The sequence below is a fragment of the Balaenoptera borealis genome, assembly GCF_965194805.1.
Source record: "Balaenoptera borealis genome assembly, chromosome: 7".
Lineage (NCBI taxonomy): Eukaryota > Metazoa > Chordata > Mammalia > Artiodactyla > Balaenopteridae > Balaenoptera > Balaenoptera borealis.
Window position 1 is genome coordinate 6,320,869 of NC_138864.1, and position 20,116 is coordinate 6,340,984.

The 20,116-nt window shown below is 48.8% G+C and overlaps 1 protein-coding gene across 2 annotated transcripts in view; it reads right to left on the reverse strand.

Annotated features, from left to right (window-relative positions):
- Nucleotides 1-20,116, reverse strand: part of DDC (dopa decarboxylase) — an 82,604-nt gene that overhangs the window by 23,523 nt on the left and 38,965 nt on the right. For both annotated transcript variants that reach the window (XM_082400526.1, XM_082400527.1), the window contains exons 6-8: nt 18,430-18,573; nt 7,830-7,896; nt 2,561-2,655 (exon numbers count right to left, since the gene is read on the reverse strand). In XM_082400526.1, the coding sequence (XP_082256652.1) occupies nt 2,561-2,655; nt 7,830-7,896; nt 18,430-18,573 (306 nt within the window). The remainder of the gene's footprint in view (nt 1-2,560; nt 2,656-7,829; nt 7,897-18,429; nt 18,574-20,116) is intronic.

A 20,116-nucleotide genomic window follows, 5' to 3' on the forward strand; every position in this document is an offset into this window, starting at 1 on the left:
AGTAGAAAAATGAGAGATTTCAACCACCAAGACTGGCCAAGGAGGGCAGTCTGCGTTTTCACTGAGCCATCACAAGTAGCGAGCTCTTACGAGCGCCGGCTCTTGGCTTATCCTCTGGCTGATGAACAGGACCTGGGTCCCCCTGGAGGCCACATGGCTGCATCTATAATTGAAGCAGAATGATGGCAGCGGCCATGGCAAGGCCCCAGCTGGGAGGAACCTCGTAGTGGGGAAGCTTCGAAGTCTCCCCAAGGCTGTGGGACACCTCTTCTCCATCCCAACGAGGGAAGGGGGAGGGGGTAGCCAGGAGGGGCCGACAGGGAGATGCATGGTCACCAACAGCAACCTCACCTGTCCGCCCGCTCTGGGAGAGCAGATTCATTTCCCTCGAGGTTCCAATAAGAGCAATATTGAGAAAGAGACAGGAAATGACAAGTTTCATTTGTTGATAACGGGAAACAGAAGGTGAAAGAAGGGGCTTTGTTTGCTAGGCATTTTATTAGTTCCCTCCTGGGGGCTGATCTGTGTAAACGTCTTTCATTACCCACTGCTACGTTTTCTTCCTGCTGATGGAGAGGAAGGTTCTTATCTGCAGGGAAGGGCCGGGCCAGACAGGATATTGCACCCCTTATCTGCCAGCTGAGCAGCGGGCCCTCGCAGCCCAGGGACCAGTGGCCACAGGAGGACAGATGGCAATGACTCATGGTTGGGTATGAAATCCTGTCTGCTGCTGATAGGATCTCACTTCAGCCCCACCACTGGGGTGGTCTGACAATTGGACACCCCCATGAAAGTGAAACCTCGAGTTGTGGGTTCATGAGGAAGAGAAGAGTGTAAGGGGGACAGATCGTGAAATTCTACACCTGATACTCAGAGTTAGAAAAGACCAGGCCTTAGGAGGGGCACGTACATCCCAGATGAATACTTTGCCCTTGGTCCCTGGAGACCATAGGGACAGACATCCCCAGTGATGTGTATCGTCACACACAAGACCACAGGACCACAACAAAAGGTATTTACATGGTACAGAGATTTATTCTTCACTTCCTAGCACCAAACACCCACCTAACTAGCTACCAGCCATGAACTATAGGGGCCAGTGTGAGCTTCCCGTTACCAGAACTTCTCATGTACTACACCCCTTCCCAATATTTCCAGAGGTCTCTGGAAGCTCTATTTACCCGCCGAGGATTGATCTAAGCCCTCGCACACATTCAGTGATCAATAAGTAATTATTGAATGAATGAGTGAATAAATGGATGGATGTGAGGAAGATATAAACCAGACTGCGCCTTCATTCATTAGTGATAAAGGCATTATTCATCCCAAAGATGGGAATTTTGTATTCTATACCTCTGACACCCACTTTGCTGGTATTATGGTGTTATGAGAATCCAAATTAGTCACTAGAAAATTGATCGGCGGCAGGCAAGAGGGCAGAGGGAGGTTTGGAGGGATGGTCTCTCCAGGTCGTGGTGAAAAATGATAATGGTGTGGAATGTGTGCATAGCTTGCTGTATGCAGACGCTGCTTCTTAGCCCTTTAAATATGGTTAACTCCTCTGATCCTTAAAACAACTCCTCAAAGGAGGCATGATTACGAAATCCATCTTGTGAGGTGGGGAGAGGATACTAGCCTGCCCGAGGGGACATGGCTGGTCCTAGGGCAAAGCCAGGACGCAAGCAGGCTGTCCAAGGCCCAAGACCACGCCCTTGATCCCTGCACCTCGTGAGGTCAAGGTCTCGAGAAACCCCCACCTCTGAGCACGAAGCCATTACTGGCCTCCTTTGATTTACTACCCTCTTCCCCAGCTCACTGACAAAGTCTGCCACCCTGGACCCTTCATTGCATGTGCATCTGAGTCCCTGGCAAGGAGGAACTTCCTGCCCCGTGAGCTGCCGACAGTGAAACCCGGCTCCAGCCTGAAACAACTGATCAGGGCCAATCCCTAAGATCATCACTTAGTGTCAAGTCTGCACCCTGGAGAAGCAGAGCATCTGTCGATCGTTTTGGTTGCTGTTTCTCAAAAGAAGCAGATGCTTTAGCTGGCATTACGGGCCATGTTTTCCAAATTCTGAAAGTGCTCAGGACATTTAAATGCACCGGTGGCTGTTTTCTCCATCTCAATGAAAGTGAACATCACACTCAGTTGCATGATCACAACATGACTATTGATCCAGATCAAATGGAATTGCAGGTTGTTTTTTAAAAAATTATCCCTTGATCTGACATGCATTCAGATTTTATTTTCTTCCTAAACAGTTTCCCACCGTTTGTAAGCTAAACTCTATCCTATCATGACAGCTCTGCCCAGGATTGGCAGACAGAGAAATAGTGTAAATGTCAGGTGTATTTTGAGAAGACAAGGCTCTGTGATCGGGAAGGTTCTCACCCCTCGTCACAGGGAAGTGTAACCTCCACCCATCACAGAAACTGGTTTGGAGGTCATTTGCTGCAACGAACCACAGTGGTAAAAAATATCAATGTCACACCCTTGTAAGGAGAAGTCACTGGTCGCAGGATACCTTCTAAAAACGCTCTTGTGGAAGAGCACACTCACCTCCACTCCATTCAGAAGATGCCGGAACTCGGGGCAGATGAAGGCGCTGCCCGCGTAGGCAGCGTCCACGTGCAGCCACACGTCCTCCTCGTGACCTGAAGCCCAGAAGCGACCTGTGAGCACTCGGAGGGCCGCCCTCACCCCGGCGTCAGAGCACCTGTCCCAGCCCAGCATCTTCTCAAATACAGTCTGTCAAGAGCGTTTGTTGGCCTGATGTCTGCATCCCTGACAAGCAGTGACGCTGAGGCAGAGGCCGTGTGCTACTGGCCCCAACGGTGCCTGGCATGGGGACCAGAACTCAGAGAACGCGTGGAGGTGAGGGGAACCCCTGACTCTCGGCGTTGACCCTCACGCCCAGCCGAGCTCCAAGGGACCAGCCTACCCCACACCACCAGCCCGTCCACCCACATCTACTCCAGGTAGGTGCCGTGCTCTACCCTCCCCGCCTCGCCCTTGGGGAACTTTCTCCTCGATTCTCTTGGCTCTGAAGCCCTTCCCACAAGCATCTCTTAAGTCTGGGACCACGCAGTCCACACTGGTCTCTCCACCCCCCCAGGAAGTTCAGTCACCTGCTTTACGCTTCCTGAAATCATTCTCGGCTCCCTTCATGAATGTGATTTCTGTGTTCCAGCGGTACTGGAAAAGTCTCACGGGAAGGGCACCTGCCTGACTTTGAGCTGGGATAGAGTCCTGTCTAAATATGGTCCCTCGGGACTTCCCTGGCGGTCCAAGGTTAGGGCTCCGAGCTTCCACCGCAGGGGACATGGGTTCGATCCCTGGTCGGGGATCTAAGATCCCACATGCTGCGCGGTGCAGCCAAAAAAAAAGTAAAATAAAAAATAAATGTGCTCCCTCAATTCGAGCGTATCTGGGCTCAACTCCCATCTCCAGCCACCCAGCCGCCGTGTGGTCTTACTGCCCTCCTGCAAGCTCGTTCCCCTCTCAGCAAATGGAGATGAAACAGCACCCAGACCTTGAGGGACAAACTAGGTAACACTCGTACGTCCCCGTCAAGACACTAGGACAGACTCAGTGAGGAGCGACGGGATCCCCGTGATTATTTCCTGCCTCCGTGCTGTAGACTTCCCACGGCCGTGAAATGCGCAAGCAGGAGAGGTTGTGGGTCTGCAGCAAGGGGTGGGCGTCCTTCCCTTACGGGGGCGGAGCTGCCCCGGGAGCGCCAGGTCAGGGCGCCCTGGTAGGGGTCCATCGGCACCTGCATTTGCGCTGGTGGATGGATTCACGGTTCACTGACGACGCTGTGAGGAGTGAGGAGTGGCTCTGAGCTCCGCTGATAAAGGACAGAAGAGGCCATTCAAAGCCTCGATTCAGTTTGATCTTCAGGATGGAAGGGATGAAGCCTTTGGCTGGATCAAGATCAAATGTGTCCGGGGGGTGGTGATATTGCCACAGAGGCACGCTGAGTGAGCCTAAAGCACGTTTTACGGGTTCATCGCTGCACTCAGACCAGCCTCCCCAGGCGCCCGTGGAGCCCCCCATGGATGTGGCCGTGAGCCAGGAAGGGAGAAGGGGGATCAGGAAAGGACAGGACAGCCGTCACCGCTGCAGCAGTGCTGTCATCTGTTGCTGCTACAGCTCAGACCCGCTGAGGGGAGGGAGACGCTTCAGACGCACGTGCAGGATAGACACAAAATCTCAAGGCAGGTCTGTGCTCTCCTCGGGGCCGTGGGAGCTGCTAAGGGGAGCTGCATTTTCTGATGGAGGCACTCGGGTGGAGTTTGACTGCCTCCGGCTCAGGACTGAGCAGCGAAGGGTCAGGCAGACAAGGCAGGAGGGACACAGCCGTGAGGGCTGGAGGAGGGGACGTTGTCTGGGAGCTGCAGACGGGCTCTCCTTCCCCCTCGGCCCTCACCATGAGAGAGGGATGCTTGTAACACAGTAAAACCCACAACCCCTTCCCTTAGCCGGGCCTACCCTGGGACAGACGGAGGAGAGGAGATCTGACCCGGAACCCCCAGGACGGGGCTGTAACGATGCCAGCCCCCAGGGCTCTGTCACTCCAGAGGGTACAGGAGCTCCAGGAGGGGCAGTGGGTGGGGAATGATGGGGGGCCGCTCAGGGTTCCGAAAGCGGGGCACCAGGAAGAAGGTGGCAGAGAGAACTAGCCTTACCCCAGAAGAGCTCTGGCCTTTGCCCTCGGCTCCAGGGAGGGGACCTCTAGCCCCTGGAAGGCCCGGCCTGAGAGGAGTTGCGGCCCCCAGACGGCCATTCCATGTCAGTTCTGAGTCCTGGAGGACTGGGAACTAAAGGTGTGAGCTGGACGTCCGGGAGGGGCTGGGGAAGGAGAGCAGCTTCCTGGCCGGTGTGTGGCACAGCCCAGTACAAACCCTGACACTGAAGGCTCGGCAAGCTTCCCTGGCAGGGAGGGCCCAGATCACGCATCCGGGCTGGTCGGGGGACCCAGGGTGACCTTACAGGAGATGACGACCGAAGCCCCAGGTTTGGACCCTTCCCCACTCTGCCCCAGGCACCTCCTCCTGCCATAAACCGTAACCACAAGTATGCTGTCAGGTGTGGAGCATCAAACCTGAGGGAAGTGTTGGAAGCCCTGACCTTGGAGTTGGTGTCAGGACCAAGGACAGCCTTTGAGGGACTGGATTCCCTCTAACCGCGTAGTTGGCCTAAAACCCCTGCGGGAGGAACTTCCAGACGCCCGTGGGGAGTTGATTCCCAATGGGCTTCCCCTCTCTCCACGGGGAGGGGAAGAGCCTCCAGCACCACAGCCGCATCCCAAGTCTTACGTGTGATCAGCCGACAGCACAACCTGCCTTCCGTGCCCACCGAATACGGCGGGTATCTGTAGGGGTCAGGGGTCACTGAGACCCCAAGTCCAGAGCACAGGAGTCGCATGCCCCAGGACGAGGCCCACCCAGCACACAGGCAAGGCCGCCTCGATGGGGAGGTTTCTGATGCGTCCAAGAGGGAAGGGGCAGCCCCTGTCCCTCTCGGGCCCCCACTGCCTTGCCTGTTTCCTTCCGAGGCCCCCGTGGACGGGAGCAGCCAGACCTCCTGCATCATCTGCTGCATCCCTGCCAGGCACCCCTCCCCCTGCCACACCCCTGGGACCCCCGCTCCCACTTTCACACCGCCTGCCTGTCTACCTGCAACTCTCTGCTTTCTGTTTCTCACCCTGTTCTCAATAAAATCTGCCGGGAAATTCCACTGACCGGTCCAAGAGGACCAACTGAAACAGTCTCTCTGGCAAATTGTTTGGAAAGGAGCTAAACAGAAAGTGTCTTTCCTAAAGCAGCAGTTGGGAGAAAACTGAGTTTTGATGTGCCCTCTTGGTCACGCAGTGGTGTGCAAATAAATAACCTGAATTATTTTAATGGTTTAGTCCAATCACACGGTAGAACAAGGCGGGCCTGGGCCTGTCTGAAGTTAAAGGGTGCTAAACATTTGGCGACTCAAGTAAATGACGTCAGAGGAGGGGAAGCAGGTGAAAGGCGCTCATTCACCGTGAAGTCACCACCGATGATTAGTAAGAGCATGGCTGGTAATGAACGGAACTGTCCAAATCGACTTCGTGGATAAACCTCGGCCGCGAGTGGAGCTTTGCGGCACTCACCACGCCTGCCCAGAACAGCCTCGGCATCTGGCACCATACGCATCACCCCAGACCCGGGAGCAGGGGGAGCCCCAGGACATCAGGACAGCCAGCGCTGGGGTGGCAGGACCATGTGGTCTGTGCCCGGCAGGGGACCCGGCCCTCTAATCCGACGGCCCTGGAGTGACATCAGCCGGCCGTGGGCCAGGACGTCCAGTTCCCGGCCTGACATCTGAGTCCAGAGGCTCAGCGCCCTGGCCTGGGACCAGGGTTTGCAGCTCGTGAGGCCACCGCTGCAGCCACGACTGGCTTGTCCCTCCTCCCCAGCTCCCAGCCCCCCAGCCCTGCAGCCCCACCTCCGGCCAGCTGCTCAGACAGACATCTGCCACGGTCACAGTGGGGGAGCCCATGGGAACAGGCCAGGCCACACCAGCGGCCACTTGACCGACCGGCCACCGGCTCCACGTCCCCCAGAGCACGAAGGCCCCTCTCTCGCTCTTGTCTCGCACCCTCTCCGTGCATTAACTCGTCCACTCAGAATCCCATCGCTTTACAATAAGCGTTGTTTCCATCTCTACTTCGCAGATGGGGACGCAGCTCAGAATTGAGGCACACGGCCTCAAGGGTGGCCCGGGCTGCACCACGGCTGCCTGTGACGGAGGCCTGCCCAGCCCACTCCATCAGCCTTCACTCACACCGGGGGAGAGAGGGTCCACTCCCACACCCCGTGAGTGTGGTCCACAGGCAGACCCAGGTGAGGAGAGGCGAGAGACCGCTGGGGTTCCACAGACGTGCAGTGAGCCAGGTCCCAGTGGCACAAGCCACAGCTCGGCCACGAGACACCCAGACCTTCCAATGACTCCTGCCACCCGGCCCTCCCCTTCCCGGGGCAGCAGCTCCGCCTGCAGCGGTGGTACTGGCCCTCCTGCCCCGAGGACAGAGGAGGGGTGGGTCACAAGCCAGGACCCCTGCCTGAGGAAAGGCTTTCTGGCCACAGAAAACCTCCAGGGCCTGCTGAGTTCCCAGGGCCTCAGCTTAAAGAAGCCACTTATTCACGGCTCACCTTTGAATTCTCTGAATTCTGGTCTCTTGGAGAAAACCTCAGTGCTCCAGTGAGGGCGGAGGTGAGGTGGCCCGGCAAACACACGAGGCACACACTCTTCTTGGGAGAAATCCAGTTTTTTCATATTGATTCGCTTAATCACTTTAATTTGCTCAATTATATTCAGGAATTCCAAAAAGGCAAAAAAAGATGCTGGAAGACCTACTCCAAGGACAGAAAATTCTCCTGCCATCACACACGCGACCCTCTGAGAGTCTGAAGAGCTGATTCTCCTCCACCGGGGGCAACACAGCCTTTGTAATCTGACATCACTGTTATAGTTTTCTTACCAATAGCGTGTTGGTACAGCTAAGCTTAGCTTTTGTCCAATTAGCCCAAATTCTGAGTTTATGGGGTTCAAGCTAAGGTGGTTTGTGTCACTGTAAACACGAGACGAGTTTGGCTAACTATCCTGCAATAAGTTTAATGATGTTAATATCATATTAATATATTTTATTACTATATAATTATATTACATTTTATATACTACATTACGATATGAAGTTAATATTATGAAGGAGAGACCAAAGAGGCAGTCTACTGAAGTCCCCGGATGTTGAGAACATTTTTCCAAAAGAGAATTGTAATCAGATACTCACAGATGGGACCCACTTCTAAGAGGTTGTCAAAGGAGCAGCAGGACGTGGTCCCCAGCGTGGCCACCACCTGGAGAGCAGGAAGCAGAGGTCCTTTCAGCCCTGCATCGTAGTCACTGCCGTACCCTCCACACACACACAGCTACCACCCCTACCCAGATGGGGCCCAGAGCCTGAATCCATACGCTGGCTGAACGTGTGCTGGATGGAGAGGTGAGTCTGTGGATATGTATTTAATATTTGCATGGAAGCATCATAACAGGTTGAGAGAAACAGAACTGGTAACAGAAAACTAGGCTGTGAGATTACAAAGGGCACTGGCACAGATTTCCCGGGATGCTGAGGGACGGGAATGAAGGCCTGGACCACGTGAACAGCATTCCCTGTGTTCTGCTTTATTGATAGAAGTGTATATATTGACTATAAGGATATCCTTCCTTCCATGAAGTAGGGAGTCTGGATTTTCTTAGCTGAGTGTGTGTGTGTGTGTGTGTGTGTGTGTGTGTGCAGAGCAAGCACACAGAATGATGCACACGTCATCGGCCTGGCTGGGGCTGCTCCAGACCTCGTGGGATGCTTCTTCTGGATCAGCCTCCGGGTCAGCTCAGACTTTGACCAACAGCATCACTCACTGGCTTTCATCTGCTGCCCTTCTCTCTGAATGATACTGTTCCCAAAGATTAACTCCAACCCTCAGAAGATGAAGCTTTGCTCTCCTAAGGAAATTCACGACCCTGAAAATAATTCTTAAAGGGTGTCCCGAGAAAGCTTTGAGAACAGTTGGTCACCCAGCTGGGAGATGTGGCTGGGAATTCTCTGCCCTCTCACTTCTGCTCCCTGAGCGCCCTGCAGCTCTGTGATCACACCTGCGCACCTGCCTTGTAAATTCCCACTCACGAAGCTGTCTCTCCCTCCTGACCCGTGAAACTCTTGAAACCAGGGTCTACGTCTTATTTCTTTATGTTGCTCAGAACTCACACTTTGCTGGCACAGAATAGGTGCTGAAACATTTGCTGCATGCAAACGCTCTCCAAATGATCAAAAAGCATCTTATGTTTCCAAAACCAAAGAGCCTAATTGAGTTACAATGGCGGGTACAGTCTGGATAATGAAATTTCTCTTTCGATGTGATAAGGCTGTGAAATTTCATTCAATCTGTGTGGCCTTTATGGAGCCCCCAGCAATGCTCTGTGCCCCGAGAAGAGAGACACAGGGGTCAGAAACACGCAAGCTAGGAAACCCGAGAACCCAGTTGGAGGCCTCTCTGGTGCATTTCGCCTGCAACCACCTGCGTGTGACCTGAAAACCAAATGTGTCTTGCAGAGACAGTCAAAGTGCTCTGGCCAGGGAGGCATGGCTGCTGCTCTGTGATGGCTCAGCTGACACAGTCACCTGGGCCAGAGAGAGTGTTGCTTTGCCTTTCAGGTGTGGCGAGGCCAACAGGTTGGGAGGATATTGCCACTAAAAAGATAACTCGTTATACCCATGGGGAGAGGAGATGCCATGCCATGCAGAGCCACACAGGGAAGCATCAGGGTCAGTCAGGAGGCAGAGGGAAGGGAAGGGGTGGGCGGGAACCATGGGTTCCCTGCAGAAAGGAACAGGTGAGGCAGAGCAGGCAGGCTTAGGATTGACAAGTGTGACTTATTTCAGATTATTTCAGCAGGCTGTGAGGCACAGGGACTGCCCTGGTTGTCTGGTCCTTGGCTCTGGGGGGATCAGGGAAGGAGAAGTGTGGTCCGGAGTGTGAGAGACTCATAAAGGGGAGGTGGGCAGGGCTTGTGGGCTCCGAGTGGCTGGTTTGCTTAGGAAAGGCTCACTTGCCTTTCAGCTCTCCGGAAACTGGCTAGACCTCCAGGGTCAGCAAGGTCCTTAAGACATCCAGGCATCAGCAACACGGAAAATAAAAAGGCAAGATGAATACACAGACACTGAAGCTGAGCATTTGGGGCAAAAAGGCCGGGGTTGGAGGCCCAGCTCTGCATCACATTGGCACCTGCTGGGTTTTTGTTTTCCCACTTACAACACAAATGCACTAGACCAGGACCTGCCCAGATCCTAAGGTCTGCGGGTGTAGACCTTCCAGCCTCAACGTTTCCTGTGGCTTCTCAGCCCCTTTCCTCCCTGCCTCTGTGCCCATCCCCTCCCTGGTCCAAGTGCCAAGCATTCTCCACGTCTGCTTCATCTTGACAAGATAAATGACTTAGTGGGAATCCAAGTCAGTGAGCCATTTTTCTCTGGTGTTTGCAATATATAACTGAATACGAAAATGCTTTGTCTAAGGGGCCTAGTTTGGTAGGTAGAGCATGGAACTCTTAAAATGCTTTGTCTATGTCATAAACCATGTAGCTTCAAAAAACCAAAGGATGATTAAACCTTCTTAATATCACTTGTAATTTATTTTCTCAATTTTAAGAGTCTCTTAGGAATGACGTTTCTGTAGTTCAGCAATTCCTTCAGTTTCATCTCATTTTCCTCAGCTAAATTCTAATGGAAATAAATGCCATACCTTCTGTTTTTAAAATTACACCTAAACATTAAAAATTATGAAATTGTTGTTAAAATTATTTTCTATTAATGTGCACACAAGAGTGTGTCTAGAACGATTCCACCAAATATTAGTACTGCTTGTCTCTTATGATGAGATTTGGTTAATATAAACCCTATATTCTTAGCTTGTTATGTAGTTATTGACGTTTTTGTTCTGAGCGTGGAGCATTTCGTAAAAACAACAAGAAAACGCGCAGTCCTAGGAATGGCCTCAGGAGAGAACACGTCTCAGCCAGGCCTGGGAGATTTGCAGAGATTATATTCGGTCATCACGACCCTCCTGAGCTGGATGCCTTCAGGGACCCCTACTTTACAGTTGGTTTAAGTGAGTCTCCTGTGGCGGGGTCCGGGGGTGGCCCAGGGACACGCAGGCAGGAGCAGACCACAAGGTGAGCCCAGGTGTGTGAACTCTGGTCCTGCCGCCTAGAGAACGCAGCACGCTGGACCGTGCCCGAGGCCCTTCCAAGCGACCCCAGCCCTTTGGGCTCCCCGGGGCGGCACGTGGGCGGCACGAGATCCAGGCTCTCGGGAGGCTGTTCCAGGTGGGCGGTGGGGGGGGCCCTTTGTGCTTGGTGTTCTAGTGGCTGTGAGTCAGCTTGTTCTCATCCTCAGACACCGCTTTAAAGCCCAGCACCTGCTCTGCTCCGGGCTCTGATTACCCCAGCTCAGCTCAGTGGTGCTAACCTGATTTCAGGCGCTCTGCAGGGGCCTAATCACATTTGTGCAGGGGGAGACGGGCGGGGCCTGGGTGGGCGCCCCATCTCCAAGAGCCCGGGGCGGTCCTGCTGTTCCCCTCCTCCTCCTCTGCCGTCCTCACCGTGGGCCAGATCTGCTCTAATACAAGCCCTGCAGGCTCCGCCCTCTCCCTCGGGCCTGACCTTATCAAGTCAGGCGGGCAAACCATCGAGATGAGAAAGGGAAATTTATTACAAGCCACAGCGAGTTTGTGGAGGGACAGTCATTCTGACTTCCCAGTTCAAATCTGCCCAACGTACCCGTGCCCTGAGCAGCGGGTCTTTACTTTGAAGGGGCTGCAGCCTCTTCGCGAAATCATGAAGGAGGTGGGCAGGGCTTGTGGGCTCCGAGTGGCTGGTTTGCTTAGGAAAGCCTCCCTTGCCTTTCAGACCTCCGGAAACTGGCTAGACCTCCAGGGTCAGCAAGCTCCCTAAGACATCGAGGCATCAGGGTCTGCAACTCAGGATCGGGCACAGAGTTACGCATGTGCAGAACGATAACCACCAGGCGTTCGTTTCACTGGGAATAAGCAAGCAACACGTCAAAGCTCAAGCTACCCTCCTGCCCGATCCGGGGGGGGGCTTCTCTCTGCAGCTTCACAGGCCCTTGACTGCCCCTTTAAGATAACAACCAGCTGCATCTCCTCCTGTATCCTATGATCTTTCCCATCTCTGTGCCTTACGATACTGTGTTCTTTCACAAGACAGGCACGTGCCCGCACGTCCTCCAGGACAGCGGGCTTATGTGTTACCTCTTAGCAAAGGCTTCACTGACGCCCCCTACTAAACTCATCGTACCCTCTACCCCTTGTCCACATGCACAGTCCTCATCAAACAGCACAAAGATCAGGGATACATCTGTCTCCCTCCAGGAACATTTCAGGAGGAAAGGGACCACGCCTCTCCACAGATGCCCAGGGCTGGTACAGGAAGTGCTCTAAGGAAACAGGCACGTTATGCAGGTCAGACTATGGGTTCTGGTGAGCTGCGAAACCCTCTGCTCTGAATCACAGGACTTCGAACACAGCTCACACTGCACCTTGGTGCAAACGACTGTTCCCTTAATGTCTCCACTTTAGCAAATAAGATCCTTGAGGCCCCCAACTTAATCTCAGCACCCACAGGCCCAGTATGTCGAGGGTGTTCATTTGTCAAACAAGTGAGTGACTTAGTGAGTTAACGTGGAATTGTTGCCTATTCCATCACGAGAAGCTTTGAAATGCAATCAGTGGAAGTATCTGGCACCTGCTCCTAAGGCCATGAGCTTGTCCCCTTTTGCTTGAGAGCCCACCATGAGGATCATAAAATGTAGTCGATGGAAGTGTAGATGCCTCTTAAAGGACACACACAAAATGTTCCAACAGAGGTCTTGGCCACCCTGAAGAGCTCACAAATGATGCTTATTTCAAAGTCCTCGTAAACACAAAGGCACAGAGTAGCAGCCAAAGTGAAACATGGCACTACCTCTGAAGTCCCACCACAAGATTATGAGAGTGTGGACAAGAATGTCACCTGTCACATCAGTAAACAAAGGATGTTGTGGCCATCAAACCATCAGCACTGCAGCCTCCCCCAGCTGTGCACCCTGAAGGAATTCAGGATGGAGGAAAGCCTAGATAGTTAAGGTGCGTATCAAAGGAATGGTTTCAATGAGCCCAGACTCTTGCATCTTCCCATACATAGAAAAGTGCTAAATTCAAAACCAGATGTTTAAAGTACAGTCTACACAATCTCTTTTAGAAAAATAGAAGAGGAAGGAACCACTTCTCCAGTCTTTTTATGAAGCCAGTATTACCCTAACATCAAAACCAGAACAAGACTATAAAAAAGGAAAACTACAAACCAATATTACTCATGAACAGAGAAGCAAAAATCCTAAAAATATTAGTAACTAGAATACAGCAATATATAAAAGGAATTACACGCTATGAACAAGTGAGATTTATTCCAAGAATGCAAGGCTGGTTTAATATTTGACATTCAATGTAACCCACCTTGCTAACAGACTAAAGAAGAAAACCACATGACCATGTCAATCAATGTAGAAAAATCATCTGACAAAATTCAACACTAATTCATGATAAAAATTTTCAGAACTCTAGGAATAGAGAAAAACTTTCTTAACCTGAAAATGAACACCTACAAAAACCTAAAGATAACATCTTACTTAATAGTGAAAAACTAAATACATTTCACTTAACATTGGGAACAAGGTAAGAATGCCCACTCTCATCACTGCTATACAAATAGTACTGGAAATTCTATCCAGTGCAAAAAGGCAAGAAGAAGAAATAAAAGACATACAGGTCAGAAAGGAAGAAGTAAAACTGTACCTATTTGCATATAGCATGATTATCTAGATAGAAAACCCCCAAGAAATCCATTAAAAAAAAACCCTCCTAGTTTAGCAGGGTTACAGGATAAAAGATCAACATACAAAAATTAATTCTATTTCTACAAGCTACAATAAACACATGGACATGAAAATTAAACATTCAATACCATTTACAGTTGTTCAAAAATAATAATTCTGTAGGTATAAATCAAGCAAAACATGTACAGTCTTATATGATGAAAGAAATTAAAGAAGATTTAAATAAATGGAGAGACATATCATGTTCATGGCTTGAAAGACAACATAGTAAAGATTTTAATTACCATATAGGGCAAAGGGAAAGTCTCAAGAGAAATTTTAAAAATATTTTTAACTCAATGAAAATACAACTTATCAAAATGTGTGGAATGCAGTGAAAATAATGCTTAGAGGGAAATTTATAGCATTAAAGGCATACATATACTAGAGAAGAAAGGAAATTTTAAATCTATAATGTAAGCTTCCACCTTAGGAAACTAGAAAACAAAGAGCAAATTACATCCAAAGGAACTAAAAGAAAAGAAATAATAAGAATTAGAGTAGACATCAATGAAATTAGGAACAGGAAATCAATAGAGAGAATCAACGAAACCAAATGCTGGTACTTTGAAAAGATCGATAAAATTGATAAACATCTAACTAGGTTAACTAAGAAAAAAGAGAGGACACAAATTACTAATATTAGAAATAAAAGAAGGACCATCACTACTGATCCCATGGATGGTAAAAGGATAGTAAAAGAATATTATGAGTAACTTTATACCCACAAATTTGGAAACCTGAATGAAATGGATCAATTCCTTGAAAGACATAATCTACAAAAACTCACATAAAGAAAAATAGATCCTCCCAATAGGCCTATACCATGGCTTGAACATTTCTGTGCCCCCCTCACCTCCGCAAAACCCTTGAAACCAGAGTTGTTTGTATTAGGAGGCTGGGCCTTTGGCAGATGCTTAGCTCATGAGGGTGGGGCCCTTGAGAACAGGATAGGTGCTTCTGTTAGAGACACCACACAGAGCTCCCTTGCCCCTTCTTCCATATAAGGACATGGCAAGAAGTCAGCCGTCTGCACCCAGGAGAGGGTCCTCACCAGAGCCCACCCTGGCACCCTGATCTCAGACTTCCTTCCTCCAGAACTGTGGGAAATAAATTTCTGTTGTTCATAAGGCACCTAGTCTGTGGTATTTTATTATAGCAGCCTGCACAGACTAAGATGGCCTATATCTATTAAAGAAATAAAGTCAGTAAATTAATAGCCTTCCATAACAGAAAGCAGCAGGCCCAGTTTTGTTCACTGGTAAAATCTACCAAATATTTAAGAAAGGAATTAAGCTAGATATAGAAAACAAACTAGGGCTTCCCCGGTGGTGCAGTGGTTAAGAATCCGCCTGCCAATGCAGGGGACACGGGTTCGATCCCTGGTCCAGGAAGATCCCACATGCCGCGGAGCAACCAAGCCCGTGCGCCACAGCTACTGAGCCTGCGCTCTAGAGCCCACGAGCCACAACGACTGAGCCCACATGCCACAACTACCGAGGCCCACGCGCCTAGAGCCCGTGCTCTGCAACAAGAGAAGCCACCGCAACGAGAAGCCCGTGGCACCGCAACAAAGAGTAGTCCCCACTAGCGGCAACTAGAGAAAGCCCGCGTGCAGCAACGAAGATCCAATGCAGCCAAAAATAAATAAATCAATTAATTAATTAAAAACAAAAAAAAGAAAACAAACTAGTGGTTACCAGCAGGGAGAGGCAAGTGGGGAGGGGCAGGATAGGGGTAGGGGATTAAGAGGTGAAAACTACTATGTATAAAATAGATAAGCAACAAGGATGTATTGTACACAGGGAATTATACCCATTATATGGTAATAAATTTTAATGGAAAATAACCCGTAAAAATGCTGAATCACTATGTTGTACAACTGAAACTAATATAATACTGTAAATCAGCTATATTTCAGTTAAAAAAAAAAAGAAATTAAACAAATTCTCTACAATCTCTTCCAGAAAATTGAAGAAAGGGGAATGTTCCCTAACTCATTCTGTGAGGCCATCCTTACCCTAGTTCCAAAATCAGATAAAGACATTACAAGAAAGAACTGTAGACAAATATCTCATGGATATAGATGTGAAAATTCTCAACAAAATATTAGCAAATTGAATTCAATAATATATAAAAAATAACAACCAGGTGGGATTTGTTCCAGGTATGCATAGCTGATTCAGCATTGAAAATCAATTAATATAACCTATCATATCAAAAGGCTAATCAAGAAAAAAAATCACACAATCATATCAATAGATACAGAAAAAGTATTTAACAAAATCCAGCATCCATTTATAATAAAAAATTCTTAGCGAATTTAGGATTAGAGTGGAATTTCCTCAACTTGATAAAGAACATCTATTAAAAACCTGACAGCATACTTAACAGTGAGAAACTACAGGATTTCCTGATAAGATCAGAAACAAGGCAAAGATACTTGCTTTCACCACTCCTATTCAACAGGATGCTGGGAATTCTAGCTATTACAGTAAGACAAGAAAAGGGACTAAAAGATATACAGATTGGGAGGGAAAAATGAAACTACCTTGGTTTGAAGATGACATGATTGTCTATACAGATATCCTCCCCCCTCCCCCCAAAAAAACCCAAAATCAAAATCAAACCCAAAACCTCCTGAAACTAATAAACAATTATAAGAAGATACAGAATAAAGAATAATATACAAAAGTCAGTTGCTTTCTTATATTCCAGCAATGAAAAATTTGTGTTTGAAATTAAAAACACAATACCATGTACATTAACACCAAACTAGAGATAGGTAGAGAGAGAGAAATGCTTAGGTAAAAATCTAACAAAATATGTGTAAGATCTATATGAGGAAAACTATAAAATTCTGAGGAAAGAAGTAAAAAAAAAATCTAAATAAATGGACAAATATTCCATGTACATGGATAGGAAGATTCAGTATTGTCAAGATTTCGGTACTTCCTAACTTGATCTATAAATTTCCATTCAAAATTCCAGGCAATCACGTTATGGCTATTGACAAACCAAGTCTAAAGTTTATAAAGAGAAGCAAAAGACGCAGAATATCCAACACAATATATATGTATATTTTTTGCCGCGCGGCTTGCAGGATCTTAGTTCCCCAACCAGGGGTTGAACCAGGCCCTTGGCCCTGGCAGTGAAAGTGCCGAGTTCTAACCACTGGACCACCAGGGAATTCCCTACCCAGCGCAACACTGAGGGAGAAGAACAAAGTCAGAGAACTGACACTACCCAACTTCAAGTCTTACTATAAAGCTACCGCAATTCAAGGCAGTGTAAAATTGGGGAAAGAATAGACAAACAGATCAATGGAACAGAATAAAGAGCCCAGAAATAGACACACACAAATATGATCACCTGATCTTTGACAAAGGAGCAAAGGCAGTTTAATGGGGAGAGGATAGTCTTTTCAACAAATTGTGCTAGAACAACTGGACATCCACATGCAAAAAAAAATGGATTTGGACACAGACATTACACCTTGTACAGAAACCAGAGCAAAACGGATCAGAAACCTAAATGTAAAATGTAAAACTATAAAACTCCTAGAAGATAACATTGGAGAAGATCTAGAACATCTTGGGTTTTGTGATGAGTTTTTAGGTACCAATGACATATTCCATGAAAAAAAAATTGATGAGATGGACTTCATTAAAAATGAAAACTTATTCTTTGTGATAGATACTTCAGAGAATGGAAAGACAGGTCACTGACTTGGAAAAAACATTTGCAAATCATACCTCTTGGTATGATACCTCACTGGTATCCAAAATATATAAAGAAATCTTAAAACTCAACAGTCTGAATCTTGTTGATGTCTCTACAATTATTTGTTTATGCTCCTGATTCCTCTGGGAATTCCTCAAATCAGGATCAGATTGTGTATAAAATCATACCCTCTGTGCCTCTCCCAGCCTACATGTTAGATATTCAATAAATGGCGCTAAATTTGAATTGATCAAAACAATTTTTTGGATAAAAAAGCTTGTCTCAAAGATTAACTCTTAAAAAGTAGTGCAAGTTATTATTACATGGCCCCTAGAGTCTGTTGAACCTAGACTGCTCTACAACTAGGAAATACCCAGATACTGGCAGGTGTGCCTCAGAGCATGGAATCCTGGGTACACAGGAGAATCTGGAAGTTGCTGTGAAGCATCTCCAATGCCTGGCCCCATCCCCAGACGGGTTGGAGCGGGGTCTGGGCATCAGCATTCTTTATAGCTCCCCAGATGACCCCAAAGTGCAGCCAGATGACCTCACGGGGCTAGTGCCACAATCACAGCCTTTCAGCTGCCATCACACCTGACGTCCCAGTCCAGTCACCGGCTGATACCATGACCACACCAGGCATGACAGCTCCCAGCCTCCAGTTGTAACAGCAACTGTTTCTTCCCCACTGGGAAAAGCCCACCCGTGCACAAGAAAACTAGCTGCTATTTGGCTAGTTAGATATTTTAATTATATCCTATTTATTTGTATTTTAATTAGTCACCGCTTGCTTGCAGCACACCTCTCGCAAATGATGCCTCTTAGTATCTACTGAGGACACCAATCTAGGTGGAAAGTGCGTTTTATTTTTAATTCGGCTCACTCGGATGTCCGCCATGTCAAGGGGCCACGCTATGGTGTCATTTTTAACAGGAAGCAGAAGCAAGACTTCTTGGCTTAGCAGCATTCTCCAGGCTGGGCTCTCTGGTGTTACTCATTTCTGAGATTCACACAAATGGAAGGAAAAATAAATGGAGTTTTGCTCCAGCCACCCTCAAGGAGAGGCGGGCTGACCTGAGTACCACCTGGTCTGTGACCACCGCGGCAGCCTGGAAAGTGGCCCTGCCACCACGGACCCACCCCTGCAGGGCCCAGACACCCCCGTGCAGCCACGCGAACTTACGAAGAATGGAATCAGGCCGGCGGCCTTGTCTCTCTCCAGGGCCTCCTGCAGGGCGGAAGCTCGCATGGCAAACTTGCCATCGGAAGGGATCGCTTTTAATTTCACTCCACCAATCAAGCCAGCTCTTTCCACGGAGGAATGTGCCTGCAAGAGAGCGCGGGGGTAGAGTCTGCAGTAGTTCACAGCCCTCCTGCCCCCCGCCTTCCAGCCTGGAGCTGTTTCAGGTCCTGAGGAATCCGCTCCCCAGTTTAATGACTCAGACTCTGAGAGCGAGAAGTGCTCGGCTGTACCGGGGCGTTTGCATCCATTGGTTTGAATTCCAGTGAAGCGGTGAATGCCCATTTGAAAGCATAGTTGGGATAATGACACGTAATGATGTGTCCTTAATAAGGGCACTTAATAAGCTCCGGTTCCTACTCTTTTCCTCTGAGGCTCTAAAATCGTCTGTGAAACGTACGACAATTCTCAGAAGTAGTTCTCCTCGTGGTTTGTGTGTCCTCTTTAACCTCAGGTGAGGAGTGAGGTGGTCAGGTTATTAATTTACAACCAGCACCTTGACCCCGTGCTCCCGGGGGCTAAGGCTCTCCTGAAGTGTAGATTCCATTCGGGAGGAGGTGACAGGCGGCAACCGTCTCAGAAGCCACATCTTTGCTTGCTCCCTCGCTGCCCATTCTGCTTCCCTAACTCCTACAGGATTCCCCGGAGAGCGCCGCTCAATAAATGGTGAACCCCTAAAGCCCCGCATCAGGCCCTGCTCCCAGGGAACCTGCCTGAGAGCTGCAGAAGAATTGCATCCTAGAGCCCATGGCCGTCCAGTGGATGTAAGGAACCCACCTGACTGCCATCACCTAGGATGGTACTAGCCATGCACCATCCTTGGGAGAATCCAGAAGCATCACAAATCACTTCTGTAGGGCGAAATTCCCTCATGGAAACCCTATTGGGAAAGGCTACACCCTAACACTCATAGCAACTTTTCTCAGCCTAGATTCACTGAGAACCTACACGTGCATTTTTTTCAAGTCTCCTCGTGTCTTTCTGGGAAACCAGGGAGATAGAAATAGAAGTGAATAGTTTTCTTCATGTGCAGGGAGCTCTAGTGCCTAGAGTTATAGTACACACAGAGAGAGACAGTACTCCTGATTAAGCATCAAAATATGGGTGTTGTGTTGATTTCCGGCTACATGTATTTATTAACTAGAACAAAGTTGTCACAGTTGAAATGCCTGGCTTAAGAAATTCATTACAAATATTATGTCAGCAGAGCTAAATCAGCTATTCCTTGTGGAATGGAATCCTTCAGTGGTACCATTTTTCGGTGCCCTCTTGACTAAACTTTCACTCATGGAGCTACTGCTCAATGCTCTTTCCTCCTGTTCCTTCTCACACAATTCGGTTTTGTTTTTGTTTTTAAGTGGGCTGCTCACTGGAATTGACCATATGCTAGATGCCCCTATTTGCAGAGTTCTCTAAACCTTACAAAGCACCTCTGTATCCTTCACCTTAGTTTAGCCACAAGCTGGCAGAGCAGCAGTATCAGGGGACAGGAGCTTTTGTCCCTGTTTGATGGTTAAAAATAATGGCTCAGAGAACTGACGTGATGAGCCTGAGAACACAGAATTTAAAATAGCAGAGCTGGGATGTGAGCCCAGGTCTCTGAGCCCACGTCCCACATGTGTCTCCACAG